This window comes from Orycteropus afer, unplaced genomic scaffold, assembly GCF_000298275.1.
Source record: "Orycteropus afer afer isolate SDZICR_OR568_19922 unplaced genomic scaffold, OryAfe1.0 scaffold00263, whole genome shotgun sequence".
NCBI classification, from domain to species: domain Eukaryota; kingdom Metazoa; phylum Chordata; class Mammalia; order Tubulidentata; family Orycteropodidae; genus Orycteropus; species Orycteropus afer.
The window spans coordinates 142,374-157,995 of record NW_006921850.1 but is presented as its reverse complement, the minus strand read 5'-3'; the positions used below and the strand labels follow the sequence as shown (position 1 = coordinate 157,995).

The window sequence follows — 15,622 nt, the reverse complement described above, 5'->3', positions numbered from 1 at the left end:
GGTCACTATGAGTCAGAAACCACTCGACGGCACTTAACAACAACAACAACATAGCCACATGGACATTATCCTATCTCTGACAGCACTGTACTCCAGGACAGATCTTGAAACATCCTTTGTGATGATGAATGCCACTCCATTCCTCTTCAAACTGTCATTCCCGGCATTGTAGATCATTTATCGTCTGATTCAAAATGGCCAAAACCAATCCATATCAGCTAATGCTTAGAATATCAATCTCTATGCATTCCATTTCATTTTTAACAACTTCCAACTGTCTTCGATTCATACCTAGTACATTCCATGTTTCTATTATTAATGGATGTTTGCAGCTGTTTCTCCTCAATTTGAGTCATGCCACGTCAGCAAATGGAGGTCTTGAAAGCTTTAATTTATCCATATCAATAAAGTTGGTCCTACTATGATGATGCAGCTCTTTCCTAGTCATATTTTGAAAGCCTTCTGATCTAAGGGGCTCATCTTCCTGCACTGTATCAGATAATGTTTCTGAGCTATTCACAAAGTTGTACAGAAATGTATCAGACTGTTTCTCTGTTATTCATAAGGTTTTCCCTGGCCAATTCTTTGAGAAGTGGATGGCCTCTTCCTTCTTCCTTACATGCTCATAGAGCATGCTATACATGCTTCCTTACATGCTGTGTCAGTATGTAAGCTGCATTGAAACCTGTGCACCACATGTAACCTTGCTGGCACTTGAAACACCGGTGGCACAGCCTCAAGCCTGACAGCAACATGCAAGCCACAACAGTACAACAAACTGACAGACAAGTTTGTCTCACTTAGCTTTTTGAAACCTCTCTGTCCTCCCATTTCCTGGATCCCTGATGCTGCTCTGCTCTGTCATCCTTCTGGCTTCTCTTTTCCCCACTTTCCTGTCTGGTGGGGGTGGGAACAGGGTCTCTCCTCTTACCTGGATCCCTGGCTGCTGCTCTGCTCTGTAGTCCCCTCTGGCTTCACTTTCCTGCTTGATGGGGGTGGGGCCCAGGTCCCTCCCCATACTTGGATCCCTGACTGCTGCTTTGCTCTGTTGTCTCCTCAAGTATATACAAGTTATTAAAACCAAAAAGAAAAAAAAAAGAAAGAAAGAAATTTACTGCCGTCAAGTCAATTCAACTCATCATGACTTCTCCTTGGGTTTCAGAGGTGGTATCTCTATGGATATGGATTGCCCAATCTTCCTTCTGAGGAGTGGCTGGTGGGTTTAAACCACCAGCATTCTGGTTAGCAGTCAAATGTGTTAGACACTATGCCACCAGAGCTCCCATGTAAGTTATTAGTGATGTGCTTAGTAACAAAATATTAAAATCCAAGATGGTGTATCTGCCATTAAGTTCCCAAGAATAATTCTAAAAATGAATAGCAATAGAAATATAATAAGCACAACTACCAAAAAAACCTACATATTTCTTTAAAAAGGTACTTAATGACAAGCAACTCCACCCAAAAACCTGTTACAAGTCAAAAAGAGACTTGCTGTCAATATGGAATACCTCATAAGCCATGTTTTAAAAAGCCATAAAGAGAAAATAACAAAAGGCAACAAATAAACACTTCTGCTTATCTATCTACAAGCAAGAAATACAAATCATTACAAAGTTAACATTAAATTTGGCAGGGATGATATGGGCATTCTGAAATAAATGTGTTTAATATGAACTGAATCTTGAGTGTAAGTCTGTTTAATAAGATGCCAAATGTTGCTCAAGTCTAGACATCAAATGTGCATCCAATGTGAAAAGTTAATTCTAGCCTCTTCACTATTTTGCATAAAAGCACTCATCTACAGACCATTAGATAAAGTTACTGCAAATAAGGTTTGCCTGTCTTACTTATAAGCGAAAACAAAATAATTTCTTTCACATAAATATAAAAAATAAATACTTTCACAACACACTTCAATGAAGCATTTGTGCTAGGTTTCAAAAACCATAAGTAAATTGAAAACTCCAAAATTAGCCACTTGATGCACCATTTCATGCTTTCCTGACAGGTATCTTTTATGTTAACTTAAAAGCAGGCTAAAGGTGAATTTTAAAAATTTCCTCCCTTGCTATAAACAAAGAAAATGGAAAAGGACTCAAAATACAATTCATGGGCATTATTCTACTGCTGCACACTATGTATCACATTTTAAATTTAAAAATAAAATTAAAAACTCAAGTAAATTTAATATGGAATTTCATTTTAATTTTTTTTAAAAATAAACAAAAAGGTTTTCATGTAGTTCAAATTTCCATAGTAAACAACCTAGCACTAATAAAAAGCAAATCAATAATTTTTGTTAAATTTTAATAATCTTGCACACCTACAAAAACCATCTACAGTTTGAGTTGAGATGACAGTTAACTGCGTTTCTATGACAACCTAGTGGAAGAGTACAAGTCCTGACTTGCAGCTAAGTGAAGCTATGAACAGAGTGACATTTACCCATACAAGAAAAATTTGCAGCTTTCCTTTAGAAAGAATCAATTCCTCAACTAACATGGATTTTTACTAAGCGTATAGCTCTTTTAATTAAAGACAATTTGCTTAAACCACCCTATAGGATTCTAGAATAATACCTGAAAATAAATTTCCTATCACTGTCATTGTAAGTTTTTAACTTAGAAGAAAAAAAAAAAAAAAAAAGCCACTTTAGGGGATGATAAATTAAGGCAATTAAGTATCTTTGCAAGCAAAATACTTAATATTTTTGCTTACAAAAATACTTAATTGACTTAATTTATCATCCCCTAAAGTGGCTTTTTTTTGTTTGTTGAGTAACTAAGGTGGTAGTTAAGGTTGTATGTCAGCTTGGCTAGGTGGTGATTTTGAGTGGCTTGACAAGCTGTGATGTAGCTATCCCCATGGTGAGATTAAAACCCACTGCCATCGAGTCAATTCCGACTCACATCCATCCCCATCGGGTTTCCAAAGCTGTGAATCTTTACAGAAGCAGATTGCGTCATCTTCTGCCAACAGAGCAGCTGGTAGCTTTGAACCACTGACCTAATCAGCAGCCAAATGCCTTACCCACTATGCCACCAGAGCTCCATGGTGGAATCTGCTGTGAACAGTCGAAGGAGAGTTGCCTTGGCATGTGGCCTACTTCTAGTATATATGGGAAAGATCCGACATTTAGCTAATCACCATCTCCAGTTTCTGGACTTGAACCAGTGTTTCCAGCCTATCTTGGGATTGTTGCCTTTGTGGCCTGTGAGCCCACAATCTGCCAATCTTGGATTAATCAGCCTCAGCAGCTAAGCAGCCTGTTATTGTGTTGTTGTTATTTGCCATCGAGTCAGACCTGACTCATAGCTACCCAGCCTGTTAATCTTGAGTTCATCAGCCCCTGCTGTGTGAGTCAAGAAAGCCTCCAGTTTGTTCCAGTGGGCCTAGAAGGCAGAACTGAAGCCCAAGGTTGAGGGGCCTCCACCCAGGATCCAGAGAAAGTCTTCCCCTCAAGCTAAAACTCTAAACTCAGACTTCTAGCCTAGTCATCCCCTAGAGCCAGCCGGCACTCTGAATTCACACTTCCAGTCTTCTAAACTGTAAGAGAATAAATTTCTGTTTGTTTCAGCCATCCACTTGTGGTATTTCTGTTATAGCAGCACTAGAGAATTGTGACACCATCACATGCAAAATTTTCATGAAGAAAGCAAGGTTACCTAACTTGGATTTGTTTATCAACAAGAGTATTATACTTTTCTTTTCATCTGATACTAAGTTTTAAGATTCACATATGAGAAATTTATTTTTTGGTATTCATAATCAATGAATTCTAAATTTTTCATCCTGTTTTAATTTTATCAACATGATATTTTATATGTTATCATTGTTACAGTCCAAACAAAGAAAAACTTGAACTTTACTTTTAGGAAATGTGTCAGAGGAATTCTGGGAGTTAACTGAAAGACTACATTTTATATTGGTAATATTAATGTAACAACAACAAAAACAAACTCACTGCCGTGGAGTTGGATCTGACTGATAGCGACCCTCCATGGGTTTCCGAGGCGGTATCACTATGGAAGTAGATTGCCCAATCTTCCTTCCGAGGAGTGGGTTGTGGGTTTGAACTGCCAGCCTTCTGGTTAGCAGTCAAATGCCTTAGGCTCTGCACCATCAGAGTTCCCTATATTAACAGAGAACTTAATATTTTATTTGTGGGCATTATTTCTTCTTAAAATCTAATCTTTTTCACAAAAGAAAATAATATTACATATACTGAAAGGGAGAGGTGAGATTTTTTTATGAAGCCCAAGTTACGGTAGCGGATAATGCCACCAGTTCAGAACTCCTAAACAAGCTGCATTCTCTCTCTATGGAAATGACCTTTTTCTCATCCAGCTTCAGTTATGAGAAGGACTTCAGCTGAACCCCTAGGATGAATAGTTTATTTGTTCTCATGCCAACAACTATATCTGGCAAGGGATAAATCCTTGTAATTAGCACCCAGTGTTTCAAACTACATATAATATACAGCAACAACCTCAAACTAAATTATCATTTAAAAAAAAATAAAGTTTCCATGATGTCTGAACTTTAACAATAACCACAAAAACCACCAAACCAACCACCACTGAGTTGATTCTGACTCATAGCAATCCTACAGGACAGAGTAATACTGCCCCATAGCATTTCCAGCATTGTGAATCTTTACGGAAGCAGACTACCTCATTTTTCTCCTCCAGAGCAGCTGGTGGGTTCGAACTGCTGACCTTTTGGTTAGCAACTGAATGCTTTAACCACTACTCCACCAGAGCTCCTACAACAGTAACAGAGTGTTAATAAAATGAAAATCAACTGGCAATGAATATGAAGGTGTAAAATAAAGCTTTCCTCTTCTAGTACATTCTCTCTAAAACTCCAACTGCCTTTCTAAAAAAAAAAAAAAAAAAAAAAAACACTGCCAATTCCCACTGATAGCAACCCCCATAGCGTTTCCAAGGCTGTCTATCTTTACAGAAGCAAAATGCCTCATCTTTCTTCCATGGAGCAACTGGTCAGTTTAGAATTGCCAACCTTTGGGTTAGCAGCCGAACACTTTATCACAGTGGCACAAGAGCTCCTTTCCAATTGCCTAAAGGAGAGCTGAAATACCCAAAACCAGCAGTTTAAAATATAAAAATAGCTATCAAAATCCAGTATCAGAACATTCAAATTGAAGAAAATTTGCATTTTAAAAAATTCTCTTTCCTAGAATCCCCATGATATACTGCAAGATTTCTTTTCAGATCACCACTTATTAGAGAAGATAGTAGGAAAGCAGAAAAATAAAACAGAGTTGCTGCTAAGGACAAATGACAATTTTTTAAAAAAAGCATTATTGATATTATATAGTAAATCAATTAGAATTCGTAATTTAAGTCTCAAAAACATAACTAATATTTTTTTAAGGAGTAGATCTATTCACCACAGTAGAATATTGTCAACAAAGGCAACAAAAATAGATAAGAACCATGTATTATTGTTTATATACATTTATTTGAAACTGTTATCAGTAAATGTACAGGCACAAAATAGAACATCTCCATATATCTCAGGTAGATCTTGAACTTTTCCAGAAAAGTAGAAGAGACTTCTGATAACAAACAAAACAAAACAAAACACCTATTAAAAAAAACCCAAATTTTCCTTCTAATCTTGGAAAAAGCATTGTCACAACTGATTCTAGGAAGCCAATTTACCTTGATTCTCTTTATGTTGTTCCCTATAAACTGTATTCCTTTTATAGAATCACAAAAGAAAATAAATTATTTAAATGTAATTTTCACTAATTATCAAGTGATGATTATGACAGAGAATGATTAAAATCAAGACCTTGAAGTTTACAAGGAATAGCTTTAAGACAGTGTGAAAGAACTCCACACTCTGAAATACAATATAAATATAAAAATTAATGGTTTGAAAAAATCTATGTAAAAAGAAATTTCATAACCAAACAACCACTGCTGTGGAGTCGGATCTGACGCATAACGAACAACCCCTCCTTGGGTTTCTGAGGCAGTATCACTACAGAAATAGATTGCCCACTTCTGAGGAGTGGCTGGTGGGTTTGAACCACCAGCATTCTGGTTAGCAGTAAGATGCTTTAGGCACTATACCACCAGAGCTCCCAAAAAGAAATTGAAAGTAATAATAAGAATAAGAAAAGAAACAGAGTATTTAATCAAAAATAAGTATTTAATAAATAAGTATTTAATCAAAATATTTATTTGCCCTGCAAGTAGTTCAGGGCTACTAAGCCATTATCATAATTACTCTTGTTATTCCTTATAAAATAAATTAAACCACCCCATATACCTTGATAAAGGCAATCTGAAAGAATGCTTATCCTCATAATACCCCTAGAAAATGATTACTGTATTTTTTGCATGTATTGCACCCATAAATATCACATACACACATATAACATGTATAGCACACATAAAAGACCAAAGGGCTAATGCACAAGGGGGTTGCAGTTTTGCAAATAAATAACTAAATAAATAGCACATACACTATTTGCATAAAATGCAATACCTATCAAATTGCCAATAGTCACAATTAATATGCTCTTTTTTTTAACTGTTCATCTACAATGTAAGCTCTTTGAAGGAAGGAGTCATATCCTTCATATATGTTTTAGCACTCTAAAATAAGAACCAAGAAAACCTTTGGGGATAATGTTTAGCCTACTTCTTTCTACAAGGTTTACAGTACTTTTGCATTATGTATGGACTCAGTTTCTATACCACAATAGTTAAGTAAATCATTCATATACACTAGGACAAAAGATGCCCAACTATCTCTTCTGCTTTAACAGAAACCCAATTGATTAATATTAATACAATGTCATCTTTTATAAGGTAGAGTCTTCAAGAGTTAGCAATATTTAAAAAATGAGAAGAACAATTAACTGAAGGACACTTTAGTAGAAGCACCCTTTTAAGCTATTGCCCTTTCTCTCCCTAGCCTTCATGACCAATCATTTTTTTAAAATGTACATTATTATTGAAGAAATAAAGGTCAAAAGAAGAATGAAAAAATACAAAGACGCATGGAAACAACTAACCCAAAGGACAAGTGGACTATGTGAACTTCAGCCTACACGACGCTGAGACCAGAAGAACTAGATGATGCCCGGCTACCACTGTCAACCACTCAGAAAGAGATCAAAAGAGGAGATCCTAAGATAAAGTGGGAGAAAAATGTGGAACAAAAAACTCAGAATCATAAAAAAAAGACCAGGTTTACTAGTCTGATAGAGATTGGTGAAACCCCCAAGACTACAGCCTGTTCTGGCCTGGAACTGAACTCACTCCTGTGGCTCTCGGCCCAACAACAGACAGGTACACAGGGTAAACACTTACACCAAGTAGATACAAACCTTAGAACAATCAACCATGTGAGCTCAGAAGTGCAGTATTTGCATAGGAAGACAGCTCAGAAGGCAAGAATGCCTAGGAAAGAAGGACACGGGGAAAATTTAACCATGGGGAGGAAAGAGGAAGAGAGCTGTTACATGATAGGAGTTGCGATCAATGTAAAGGCGCTCTAGTGACGTAGTGCCTAAAGCACTTGACTGCTCACCAGAGGGCTGGAGGTTCAAACCCACAAGCCACTCCTCAGAAGGAAGGTTGGGCAATCTACTTCGTAGCGATACTGCCTTGGAAACCCAAGGAGCGGTCACTAAGAGTCGGACCCAACTCAATGGCAGTGAATCATTGTCAAGGAACAAAATGTATATGAACTATCATATGGAAAATGAATTTACCCTGTAAACTTTCACCCAAGTCACAATAATAATAAGAGAAATAAAGCTCATTACAACCAGGACAATATAAAGTATGCTCAAACTTCTTGAGCCAATTTCTATATCCTTTGTCTCCCTGTTCTCCCTGACATGGAAGGTTTCTTTCCAGGGATAGGTCAGATGTTCTAAGCAGCCTTAGATATGCCCATCATCAACCCTCCCAAGGCACTAGAAGATGCAGGCATCTTGACAAAGACATTATTATATTATACTCAAGAAGGCCTCTTCAGGACACATGTCCATTCATATTGAGACTAAATTATGGATTCTACTGACCCAGGTACCCTCTCCCAAGCGACAATGTTCTAAACCACAATGATCACAGAGTAGGAAGTCACTGAATCCCACCTGAACTTCCTGCTGTTTCTAACCTAGATGTGTGACCCTGAGGAAATATGGAGACTTAGCTAACTCAGTTTCTCTGTCCATAAAAATGCAATGCTGCCAGCACCATCGAAAGACATATGCTATCAACAAAATGAAAAGCATTTTCATGAAAAGCTAATTACATCAAACATTACATTATACTATAATTAAACCCTACCAAAGTATAGTTTTACCCGACAAATAAGGAATTTAAGGTTCAAAATTAATCACTTACTAATAATTTTAATTAGTTTTGTATTGCCCATGTCTCCCCTCCTCCTCATGTGAATACTACTTCCTTTAAAGGGCAACTGCAATTATTAATTATTGCATGTCAGAGTTCTATTATAGAAGGATCATTTTATTTATACAAAAGAATTACTATCTAGTAAGAAAAAAAAGATAGCTTTATATATCCTTCTAAAGTGTCAAAACATATCAAGAAAACTACATAAACAAGCTGAAAGTAAGTTCTGGTTTCCATTAATAACACAAGGTATTATAGCTGCCTCAATGACCAAAGTTTTTAAGAAAGTAACATAGAGATAATGGAATTCATCTACAATAAAACAACTGTGGTTAAACTCCCAGGATGCCCTTCCATCAGACTGGTGATGGATAAACAAGAGCATTTTATGTGAATGTACATAATGTTGTTAAATTTTTAATTTTCAAGCAATGTTGGAATTACTGAAAATATATATATATATATTAACAAAAACAATTGTTGAAATTAGGAGCTGATAAAGGTAACCTAATGGCATAGGTCTGCTTTTCACACAGACAGAAAATTCACCATGAGTCTACCATATTCATATATTATGTTTAAAAGTATAAAATACGATGGTTAAATTAGTTGTTCTCAACCAGGAGTGATATTGTCCACAAAGACACACATTTGTCAATGTCTGCAGACATTTTTTTTTTCTTTTTTTTTTTTTGGTTGTCACAACTGAGGTGAAGAAGTTGGATGCTACCAACATCAAATGGGACAAGGACAGGGATGCTGCTAACCATCCTACAATGCACAGATAGTTCCCCAAAACAAAGAATTACCTGGCCCAAAATGTCAATAGTGCTGTGGTAGTTAAGGTTAGGAAGCTCTGGTGACACAGTGCCTATGGCATTTGACTGGTAACCAGAAGGCTGTGTCAACTTGGCTGGGCCTGGTTGAGTGGTTGGGCAGCTGCATGGAATATTCCCCATCATGAGACTGGTAATCAACTCCATGATGGAATCTACTGTGAGCAGCTAAGTAGCTGCCTTAAGGATGTGGTCTGCTCCCAGTATATAAGGAGAAGCTTTAGAAATGCTCTGTAGCTTTTGGCACGCTTGGACCCTGCATGTAGCCAAGTTCAGCAGCCCGCCAGATTGTCTACCAATCTTGGGACTCTTAATGGACTTGAATCAGTGGCCTGCCGTGTGGTTTGGTAATACCAGGACTGTGCCTTTTTACTTGTCGATCTTGGGTTTGTCAGCCTCAAGAGCCGCAGCTGCCTGAGTGAAGAAAGCCTCTAGCTTCCATGGGCCAGGAGCAGAGGCAGAAGCTGAAACCCAAGGTCGAGAGGCTTTCAACCAGCCCCTGGAACAAGGCACTTTGAACTCAGACTTCCAGCCTCCAAAACTGTAAGAGAATAAACTCCTGTCTGCTAAAGCCCCTATTCTGTTAGAGCAGCATGAAGTAATCAAACAAGTGTCAAGGTTGAGAAAGTCTGCATTAAATAAATTTCACAAGATAAAATATTACATAAACATTAAAATCTGTTTTCAAAGGCTAATAATTAAAGAAATTGCTTTCATAATGTCTTATTAGGTGAAAAGAAAACAAGTCATAAAATATAGTTTGCATGATCCTTATTTAAGAAATTTATATACATAAATGGGGGGATGTTAGAAAAAATATTCACCAAAACAATAGCCTCTTAAAGCTTCAGTTTTTTCATCTGAAAAATGGGGATGAATTTAGGACTCATATCATAAGGGTCATTAAAGACTACAGGAAATAAACATTACTATTGTGAGTTATTCCCAATATTTTCTAAACTTTCTAAAATAAACACGTATTGTACTTATAAAAATAAATGGTATTTTTAAAGCCACTGTTCAACATCCTCCTCAAAACTATGAATCTACTGAACTAAGAAGATTCTTATCTATCAAAGCTACTTTCCTTAGGGTAACAACTTTCACCAGGAAAATGAGAAAAAGTTGAGCCTCTAATAATTGAAGAGCTCTGCTTAAGATTCAAAAGATATGCAGTCTTCATAAACCCTGGTCTCTCCTTTGCCCTTCAGTATCAGAATTTCATGTTCAATTCAAGGGGGGGAGAAAAGAAAAAGGTGAAGGTTCCCATGCCCTAAGCCATATACCATAAACAGGATCAACTCCCATCATTTCTTTTATATTGGGAAAGCGATAAGAATATATAGGAGGATGAGGGGGAATGAGAAAAGCAAACAAGCTTTTCATTTCCTTCCAGCCATATGGAATAACCTTACCAATCTTTAAGATATGCCATTCAGGTGGACAATTTCCGTCACTAAAGCCAATATAACCCTCTTTTCCTTTCCTTCCAATATCACTTGGTGATCACAAGATCCTGAGAAGCAGGGTTTATGCCTTTTCATTGTTCTGAACTTCACCTAACAAAACCGTGGGTACCTAATAAAGACCAATGAAAACAAAAGTGCGTAGTAACAGCTGACTGAGTTTAGTAAGAAGCTTTTCTAAGACATTCTCATTTAGATTTCCGCACAGGAAAACTCAGATCATAGAACATCAGATAAATGGAACTTCAGAGAAATCTAAAGTATGTGTTATTTCACAGAGGCAGAGAGGAAAGAAAAGAGGTAGAGGGAGGTGGGTAGTGGATGCACCAGAGGGGAGGGGGTAATTATTCTGAAATAGTGTCAATCAGAATTATAGATGTCAGTACTTTTAAAAGACAAATAGAATAAGATAACCACAGAATAAAGAGAGAAAATAAAAGTCATCAAAGACCAAAAGCCAAACTCACTGCCTTCGAATCAATTCTAACTCACAGCAACCCCCATTGGGTTTCTAAGGCTATAAATCTTTACAGAAGCAAACTGCCCCATCGTTCTTTCATGGAATGGCTGATGAATTTGAAACACCAACATTTTGTTTAGCAGCCAAATGCCTTAACCACTATACCACCAGAGCTCCTTAAAAGTCATCAAAGAGCTACCTATACCCTGTAGAATGTGACCTGCGCCAGACTGTTTTAGCAGCAAAATCTATTTAAAAAACCTTCAAACAGATCATTCCTAAGTTAAACTGTGCTATAACAGAGAAATATTTTAAAATTTCCAACTGATTTTGAATAGGTAGCATAACCCTTTTGAAGACATAAAAACTTCCACAGAGCACATCAAAGAAAAGCATATAGTTCAGTCATCTCATGTAAAAATTTAAATGTAAAAATCAGAAATAAAAATATGGTAAATCAAATCTAGTTCTATACTAACAGAAAACTTCTAAGATCAAACACTGTACGAATTCAAGAATCAGATACTAAGAAATCTGATATTCATTATTTAATAGGTCAAAGAAAAAAATCATAGGGTGTTCTTGACAAATACTGAAACACCATTTATAAAATTCAACATTTATTTCTGATGTTAAAAAAAAAAACACCTTTCAATAAATGAGAAAGTTTCTCTCCTAAAGACACAAGAATGACCACTGAAAATCAAAAGCCGATGTAATACTTAGCAGCGAAATAAGACTAGCTTTCCATCATCAAAAGAGAAGCAACCCTTGAGGTGCCAAGCATCACTACTGTTTTTTCAAAAATGATTTAGAAATTCTAGACATCTTGAGAGATAAGAATAAAGAAATCATAGTAAAAAAATTATTGTTGGTGTGGTCTTATTTGAAAAAGATAAAACTTTATGGAAAGAAAGAAACACAGTTCCAGTCAAGATAGAGAACTTGTGAGGGCTGCTGGCTCCCTCCCTCAACATCAGCCTCCCAGTGCTGCTTCTCTATGAGGGTTTTCCTAAAGGTGCAAGCCCAACAGAAGAGCTATCTGATCTGATTGAGTAGCAGCACAGAGACAGATACCTGGCAGTACTGGGTATCCAGGACTCCCCTTCTTCCCTCTCCTTAACCTCAGTGAGACTGATTAGCTGAGGTCCAACCCTCATACAGAGTGGTGGATACCTCTCTGGGGAACGTAAGCCCACAGGATAACATCCAGACACAGAAGCACAACTACGTCAAAAGAAAGACAACAAAGTAGACAGTAACTGTTGTCATCTGAAGCAAACTTACTGGAAAAGGCTCAAGAAAAATTTAACAATGAACATAGTTAGAGAGGTAAGAGACTATATTATTGATATGAAGCAAGAAAAAGAAACCATAAAGAACAGCCAAAAAGAAATACTGCCTGTGAAAATATGGTTGTTGAACCATGTAATATAATAATATGTGGGAGACAGAGTAGAATGGATAAAGTGGAAACCAAAAGGAGTTGGAAAAAGAGATCAAGAATTCCCCCAGAAAGCAGTAGGAAGGCATAGAAACCAAACATTAAAAAAAAAAAAAAATGCTATGAGAAGTAGGAGTACAAACATGCAAATAAGAGTCTCTGCAAGAGACATAAAATAAAGAGAGTAAAAAAATAATAAAAATGGAGCTAAACTTTCCAAAATTAGGGAAGTATGAATTAACAAAATGAGTGCTGTTAAAATGGTAATTTTACTTGACAATAAGGGCTTGATTCTACCCTCAGGCTTTGTGAATCTCTATGTTTAAAAACAATTAACAAAGTACTGTAAGATTTCTATTTAGATTAACTTGCTGATTCCTACCACATCCTATGCTGGTATCACATCTTACATACAATGAAACTGAGGCACAGTGAAGTTAACAAAATAACAGAGCTAGATAAAAGACTTTCAGGTTGATCTCTGAGTGCCAAACAAGAGAGAAAAGGAAAAACTCACATTAAACATATTATATAGTGAAATGTAAGAATATCAAAGACAAGGAGAAAATGAAAAACTACCACAGAGAAAGAACAAATCACTTACAAAGGAATAAGAACAGATTGACCTCAATAGGAACACTAGATAAAAGACAAGAACGGAGTAATATATGTAAAATACTGAAAGAAAAGAACTTCTTATCTAAAATGTTATAACCAATTAAATCATGAGAACATTGTAAAAATATTCTTGAGTATGAAGGCAAAAAGGTTCACCACATAAATTTCTACACTAAAATATACCTGTTGAGGAAGTATTCAAATAAGAGGGGAAAAAGTACTGAATATGCTGTAACAGATATGAGAAATAAGGATAATCAAACATCTTGGTGAAGTTTATTGATGTCTTTAAAAAAAAAAAAAAATGGAAGGAAGGAAGGGACATTCACCAGAGAATCTAATGGAACTTATCATCAAATGGCCAGTCACAAAATATACTAAAATGTTTCTGATGCCAGCTCTACCACATGAAGCCCTAACACAATGGACACGTTACTTTAAACCTCAGTAACCTCATCTTTTGTGAAAAGAGAATGACAGTCATGTGTACCCAATAAGATTGTTTATGCATTAGATAAATGTATTGTTTATGAAATTTATTAAATGTTTGTAAAACACAAAGTAAGGTATCGTAAGCATCCAATGAATGTCAGTTACTAAAAATATTGGCATGATTCCTACTGTAGCCTCAAGTTTAAACTACGGAACCCATATCCTCCCTTCTGAGTTTATTTTCTATCACACTATGCCAGACACAAAATGGAGAAAACCATAACATTTCTATTCTATTTTTATTTTGCACTACTGATAAAAAATGAATATATAATAATATTAATTTTGTTATTAGGTACCATAAAGTCAGCTCCCAACTCATGGTAACCTCATGCATGAAGGAACTTCTGGGTCCTACATCAACCCCATGATCCATCTGGGGATCAGACCATTGTGATCTATATGTTCTCAGGCTGATATTCAGAAGGAGATTCTCAAGCCCTTCTCCTAGTTTGTCTCAGTCCGGAAGCCCTGCTTAAACTTGTTCAGCATCACAGCACCAAACAAGACTCCACTGACGGATGGCTGGTTGCTCTGCATGTGGTGCACTGGCCACCTCAAACCTGGGTCTCCTATTTGGAAGGGGAGAATTTTACCACTGAACTACCAGTGCCGCTACTTTCTTAGTTTTCATTTTATCACATTATTAAAAAAAAAAAAAAATTCAAACAGATCCAAATGTAAATCTTAGTATTAGGAAAGTAAGAGGCAATGCTACAGTCTCCTACTATTAAGTCAACAACCTCTCTCGGATACTTGTAAAGATGTGCAAGATTAAAAGACCAAAAGTACAGGCAAAAGAAAAAAACCCCAGTCACTAGTGATGGGAATGATGACAGTAGATTAAAACCTTAGCTTTATCAGAGGGTTCCCCTCTCCCATTCTGATATTACTCTGAGAGATTTATTCAATACACGGAGAGAAAACTGTGATATTCTAAAGCAAAAAACTATGATGACATACGTACCTGTGAATTTCTATATTTAAAAACAATTGTACTAGGGACCAGGTTTGCTGTTCTGACAGAGCCTGGTGGATCCACTGAGACTATGGCCCCTAGCTGCCCTTCAGGTCTGGAATTGAACCCACACCTGTGTCTTTCAGCCAAATAAAAGACAGATATGAGGTGAACAATTACACTAGGTACACAATTACACTGTGCACTAGAAGGGCACAGGAACATAGCTCAGGGGGCAGGAGTGCATGTAGGGAAGGACACAGGGAAGAGGTAACTATGGGGAGGAAGTGTGAGGACAGCTGTTGCATTATGGTAAATTGTAGTCAATGTCATGAGACAAAGTATATGTGAGATACTGTATGGAAAGTGAATTTGCTCTGTAAACTTTCACCCAAATCACAATACCTCATGGATGAAAAGAGATTTATGTCTATGTGGTACTCTGATTTGTTATACCATTTCTTGAATTTACAGAGAAAGGAATGTTTTAAAGTTCTGACAGGGTAGAATATAGCCCTAGCTGTCAAGAAAAAATAACATTTAAACAACATTCTTAAATAATTATCAGAAAAGATACACATGTATTTTTATAAATAAAGCTCCAAACAGCATTAGCAATTTCATTATAAGTACTGTCTGTATGTTTTTCATTGTAAAATACCCTGAAAATCCTGAAAAATAAAGTTGAATCAATGTGCCAAGGAGACAAGGTCATTTACTGTATTAGCTTCCTTTCACTGCTATAACAAGTTCCCACAAACTTAGTGGCTTAAAACAACACAAATTTATTTTCTTACAGTTTTGTAGTTTAGAAGCCCAGCATGACTCACATTGGGCTAAAATCATAATGTTGGTAAGGCTGTGTTCCTTCTGGAGGCTCTAGGGCAGAATCTGTTTCCTTGCCTTTTCCAACTATTAGAGGCTGCCTACATCCCTT

The 15,622-nt window shown here is 36.5% G+C and overlaps 1 protein-coding gene across 1 annotated transcript in view; it reads right to left on the bottom strand.

Moving 5' to 3' along the window:
- The window catches only part of VPS41 (VPS41 subunit of HOPS complex), a 284,325-nt gene extending 283,307 nt beyond the window's left edge, over positions 1–1,018 (bottom strand). Inside the window, exon 1 of the mRNA XM_007950103.1 lies at positions 932–1,018. Within this exon, the coding sequence (XP_007948294.1) occupies positions 932–1,018 (87 nt within the window). The remainder of the gene's footprint in view (positions 1–931) is intronic.
- Between the last annotated feature and the right edge of the window lie 14,604 nt (positions 1,019–15,622).